The sequence below is a fragment of the Merops nubicus genome, unplaced genomic scaffold (genome assembly GCF_000691845.1).
Source record: "Merops nubicus isolate BGI_N331 unplaced genomic scaffold, ASM69184v1 scaffold5995, whole genome shotgun sequence".
NCBI classification, from domain to species: domain Eukaryota; kingdom Metazoa; phylum Chordata; class Aves; order Coraciiformes; family Meropidae; genus Merops; species Merops nubicus.
In genome coordinates this window covers 257,585-263,584 of record NW_008607560.1, presented here as the reverse complement: position 1 = coordinate 263,584, position 6,000 = coordinate 257,585, and the positions used below count along the sequence as shown (strand labels likewise).

At 34.6% G+C, this 6,000-nt stretch overlaps 1 protein-coding gene across 1 annotated transcript in view; it reads left to right on the top strand.

Annotated features, from left to right (window-relative positions):
- LOC103772636 (usherin-like) overlaps positions 1 to 6,000 on the top strand; it is a 103,311-nt gene that overhangs the window by 47,918 nt on the left and 49,393 nt on the right. Inside the window, exons 9-10 of the mRNA XM_008939977.1 lie at positions 3,697 to 3,892; positions 4,689 to 4,819. Coding sequence (XP_008938225.1) covers positions 3,697 to 3,892; positions 4,689 to 4,819 — 327 coding nt within the window. The remainder of the gene's footprint in view (positions 1 to 3,696; positions 3,893 to 4,688; positions 4,820 to 6,000) is intronic.

Genomic DNA, 6,000 nt, shown 5'->3' with positions numbered 1-6,000 from the left:
AGTGCTCAGTGGTCCCTCCCCCCCCCCCCCAATAAAACCTGGCTTTTGAGTAAAAGGTCTCTGGGGATTTTGAAAGAGACAGATATGGTTCAAAGCTCTGCTAACATGTGGTCTTGGTAGACAGTCAAATTCTGTAGTGAGGGTGCTAAAGAAAAGCCATGGGGAAATTAAGTCAACTGTCTTCAGAGCAGGTTTAAGCTACCCTGGAATTGATAATGCCTACGTGCTGTATTTATTTGTCTGATGAAGCTAAGTGGAGTGAAAGCAGACTGATCATCTGGGTCAAAACTAGAAAAAAAAAGTATCTGATTAACTGTCCTATTATAGTCAATATTTGCAGAACTTCATGAATAAGCATTGTTGGGTGATGCACATACTGGGTTTTTTCACAGACAAGACAGCATCTCAAAATGTCTGTGAAGCTGACATGCTAATCTTGAAATAACTTCAGGTTTTAAAATCTGTTTAATGTTAATTACATATCTGTATTATAGAAGCATTTGTGTAATGTAAGTATTACAGGTGTGTGTACACTGGCTATTGCAACTGAACTTTGACAGAGAGGTGTGAGATAGGAACTTCTACACAGGTTAGAAAAAGCAAAATAGGAATAAAGTCTACATTACATAACATTTAAAAAAAAAAAAAAAAAATTTCCCATATTCCAGTCATCTTTGCTGAGAAGAAAAAAAGTTAACAATTAAAAAATGTAAAAAAAAAAAAAAAAAAAAAAAAAAAAAAAAGGATGCCACCCAGAGGCAAGCAGTGGGATATTTGAGAAGTGTTGGAGTAGAAGGTTCCAGTTGATCCTGCCTTAATACAAATTTTAAAGTTTTATTTCCATTGCTTTCTGAAGTATTTCTTTGAATATTTGTTGACTGTTTCTTCAGAGGCATGGTCTTCAGCATTCTTATTGACTAACAAGGAACTTGGCACATAAAGGTGTTTTGGTTTGTCAAGAATTAACAGTTTTTGTAAATCTACTGCTAGACCTTGTTCAGGTTTGTAAAAGTCTTTTGGGGAATTTACCTATCCATTTTACATGCAGTAGCCAAGAATCGAAGCCTGAGTCTCAATACCCTTGAAAATTTTCTCAATACCCTTGAAAATTTGAACAACTATGCTTTGGAGAAATGCTGATTTTACATTTCGTGTATGAAGACCTAAAGATTGCCATATGTGCATCATCATGCTACCAAAAGTGAAAGCTAATCACAGCAAGTCTGGAAGTTAAACTTGGAGGTCCAGTGTGCATTTCTAATGCAGACAGGTGTGACAACTGCTAGAACAGCAATTGTTTCACAATCATTGCCAACTTTAGAGTAACCACTTTTTGCCAAGGCTTTGAAAAAAAAAATGTCAAAGTTTTAAAAGTCACAGAACAAGAGACATGGTAGTTCAAAGAAGCTCTGTAATCAAATGCCATCTTTTTCTCGCACTCCTTAGTGCTTGTGTGTCACCTCACAGTACGTGCAAGCACAGGTGTGCACAAGTAACTGATCTAAGATTAAATCTGAAATGAAATGACAAATGCTCTCAGCCGCTGTGCGGCTGGCCGTGCACAAATGGAAATTCAGGGCTGGCAGGTTGGTAGCTATTCCTGTACTGTTTGCCTTTCAAGGAGGATGTATTTTGTAGACGTGCTGCCAGGAGGAAGCTGTAAGAGTCGGATGATTTGGCTGGGAGCTCAGGTTTCTTTCGTGTGCTACCTAGGTTGGGCAATACCTGAATGAGACCTCTTGTCTCATGTCACTGGTGCTGTGTAATGCTGTTTTTCCTCAACCTAGGGAGAAAGGGGGTGATTAAAGAGAGGAAAGGTGGATGTGCAAGTGGGAAGGACTTGATTAAGTTTAGGCTGTGTAATTTGTGTAGCAGTTGCAGTCAAGGTGTTCCCCTCCTTAAACTGGGCAAATCGTGATTAGGCAGTGGTTAAAAGGTGATAAACAAAGGTCAGAGTTTAAAGTCTTGAATGAAGTCCTGCTCATTTCCATGGTGAAAACCACCTTTTTCTCCCACTGTGGTGATGTAGCTTTTATGGTGTTTTCTTTTTGTTTTAGCAGGTCACAAAAAGGTGCAATGACCGTTGTTATCTTACCTCTTGCTGTTAATTTAATTTATGAAATCTAAATTTCAGCAGATAAATTACTGTTCTTGCATTTTCGCTCCTAAATTACTTTTGTTATGAGTTGTGACTGCTCGGCAGTTCTTGGACAATCTCAAGCTTATGTTTTCTAATTCAGTTTCTCATTTTATCCACAGTTGATGTGTTCCCAGCACCAGCTGTAAGTGAAACAGTTTAGAAACTTCAGTATAGTTTCCTAATTGCCAGTGTATAGGTGATATAGGCACACTGGGCCTAAATAATTAAAATAGTGCTTGGAACAGTAGTAGCCATGAAGAAAGATGAGCACACTTCTGGAACTTAAGAAGAGTAAAGTTGCCAAATACTTTACAGAAGCAACTTATTTTGAAGAATTTAAATTCCTTCTGAAAGATGGAAATTATAATTGCAATATATTTTATTTCTTAGATCCAGAAAGGCACCAGCATTTCAGGAATGGACTTTTGGTAATGCCAGCTAAATTAAAAAAAAAAAAAAAAAAAATTTCTAAACAATCGCTCCAGTGCCAACATGTACCAGTTTTTGAGACAGTTTCTTAAAAACTAGTCATATCGTTCCCAATAAAGAGAATGTAATTGTCCAAAATACTATCCATTCATTAACTTAAAGAAATCCAACTTAGTTTTAGTTCTTGATGAACCAGTAGGTACAATACATTTTCTCCTTTAAGTTTTGTAGAGTCTGCTATAAACTGCAGATTATTCAAACTTCACGTTCTTCACAAAGGTCTATTTAGAAGATATTATTTTGAGTTCATGAAAATAAAAAATAACCTTCTGAGGTGCTCCTGAACTACTTAAAAGATATTTTTACTGGTTTGGATTTAAGCTAATAATTACTTGAATATTGCTAATCTTTCTATCTGAAAAATTTAAAAAAAAAAATAATTAAGAAATCAAGATAGCTTATTTAGGTGTTTATTTAAACAATGTACCTGGTATCCTAGTATTCCAGTGTTATAATTTAAAATGTAACTTGACAGAATTGAATGTGTAGAGATTTATGGGTTTTGTTTAAAATTTCTTTCTTGAAAATTTCATGAGATAAATACACTTTAAGAAGTCCTAATATTTCAGATACTCTGTACCACACCACGTATTTCGCCATAGGAGACCTTTTGTTTCACTCAAAAGGTCAAATTGTAACCGTACAAACTGCAGTCACTACAATACTAGGAATTACAGTAGCAGATATTGTTAAAAATTTATCCAAATGGATGCATTAGATGAATATGTCTTCTGTGCCTCAAGCACAGGAGGCACTATTTTGCATCTATAAAGGTTTAACTAAATCTGAATTTCAGGATGTTATCTTGTGTCGAGTATCTAAATACTTGAAACTTTTTCTGCCCACCTTCCTTGATGTTATTTGGTAGTGAATGTAATTTGAAGATTTAAACAAAAAATCTAGTTTTGTTATTTCCCCGTATACTTTCTCATTTCTTGTTTAAACCCAACATTTTTTAATATTGAAATGGGGGAAAACACATAGAACAAAATGTGAATATAGAAAGTAAAATAGTGTTCTTGTAAGGTAAAGAAACAGTATATTTTTTGTTTGTTTTAAAATTGCAGTGTGATCGCTGTCTGCCATTGTACAACGACAAGCCCTTTCGTCCAGGTGACCAAGTTCATGCCTATAATTGCAAACCTTGTCAATGTTACAGCCATGCAGTAAGCTGCCACTATGACTTAGCAATGGACCCTTTTCCTCAAGAGCACTACAGAGGCAGTGGTGGAGTTTGTGATAACTGTCAACACAACACAGCTGGTAAGTCACACAAAAGAGACAGTTTGTTTGTTTTACAGTCACTTTTTGGCCAAGTCTTGTGTCAGCTGGTATTACTAATGCTCAGTGGCTGACACTGTAATAAATTCTCCTGTGTATGTATTTTTAAGCTATTCAGATAGTGTAGTAATTAAAATTATGACAATACTTAGGCTATAGGAAAATACTGCTAAAATTTGATCCAATATGGTATAAGTATATTCTGTGCAACACACATTCTAATAAATAATTATAATGTATAATTTCAAAGCTGTTTCCATTACAATGTTCTTATATTTAAATCCAGAATATGGTCTGAACCAGTTCAACAGATAATGTATTAAAGATTTTGTCAAATTTTACCCTAATAACAGTTCGTTTATTGGATAAGGATTTTTATTATTCATAAGTAGTATATTTGAATACTTTTTTTTTTTTTTTAACAGTTCTTTCCTATTTCAGTCTTCTTGGCTTTGTCTAGTAAAGGGAAAAAAGAAAATTTTCAGGTTCAGTGATAATTTTTCCAAAAAATGTATAGGCATTTGCATGGCACAGCTTTTATATAAGTGTGGTATTACATAACAGATGGAAGTTTAATGGAGTAAAACATAGTTTGTAACAGGTTCATTGTTTCATATGCTCTGGATCACTAAATTGGCAGGTAGAGATGAAAGGTGCATTAAAATGGACGTCCTGAAAATTATGGAATTCTCTCAAAGGAATAGAGTCTTTAATTTTGAATTATACAGCTAATTTTAATGAATTGGAAGCCATAATGCATAACCTTTCTTTCATGCAGGAAGGAACTGTGAGCTATGCAAGGATTTCCATTACAGACAAGCAGATGCAGATCTTTCAGCCATTGATGTTTGCAAACCCTGTGGCTGTTATGCAACAGGCACCAAAAATAAGAGCCTCCTGTGTGATAATGTAAGTAGCCTCAATAGAGAAAAATGACAAAACATTTTAATCATGTTAGTGGACAGAAGTAACATTTTACAAATGAATTTAGGTGGTAACTACTTCATAAAAACTCCTTGAGTTCAGCCTTTTCAAAGTGATAGTTGATATAAATGAGAAACTGAAAACCAAGAAAACACAGAAGGCCATTTGACATGTATTGCTCAGGAGTTTTTCATGTATATCAGTAACAGATGTAAAAGATGCTGTGTGAATTCTCAGGTTCTGAGTGTTTTTGAAGGTCTTTATACTGATGTAAAATTACTGAAAAATTTTGAAAATTCAGGCTGATCTCAGCTGAGCCTGAAATTGAACTAAAGTTAAGCTCATTTTCTGTAATAAGACAAAGACTGATCTCCCTTTTAACCCATAAAGTCCATTTAAAAACAAACAAAACCACCAAACTCCCCACAAAGTGATACAGAAAAGATAACACCATCAGCTATGCTTTTTAAGCCTATGGACCTCATTGACATGCAAGATGTATAGCCTGATAATAAATCTATCTGTAGCTTTCAAAACATGCATGTTGAAAAAAAGCAGGAAAATTGACTGAAGTCTTGAACATATATTAAAGATATATTGTGGTTCATGTTCTATTCACATGTCCATTAACAAAATATGGATTTTGGCAGGAACAGGGAAGTAATAGCCTCTTCATCTGCAAATTATTTTAAAAACGTTTTAAAGGTAGAACTTGTTCTACAAGTAATCAAGATAAACTTCTTCAGCTAGTTGTCACATTTTCTGTCTACTCTTTTTTCCAGACTTTCTTTACAAAACAATCGCTGGCATTTCTCTTGTTATTGCATTTTTATTTAACAGTCAACTCTTGTGGATCTTGTTGTATTTTCAGCCTTTTTTTCTATAGTGGTACATGCCAAGCTTGACTCAGTGCACCTTCACAGGACTTATGCATCAGTGTGTATGCTGAGTGATATGCAAATTTAGCACAATGTGTTTTTCTAAAGCAGTCTCTTGCAGTGTAAATAAAAATTAATTTATGATTTTCTGTCTTTGTAAAACACCTTTTGTCAGCCTCACAGAAATGAAAAAAGAAGCCCCAAACCAAACGTAACCCTTGAAAACACAGGTATCATCTTAAAACCATTGTTTAAGGTATAGGAAAAAGGAAAGCAAATGTCGATTTG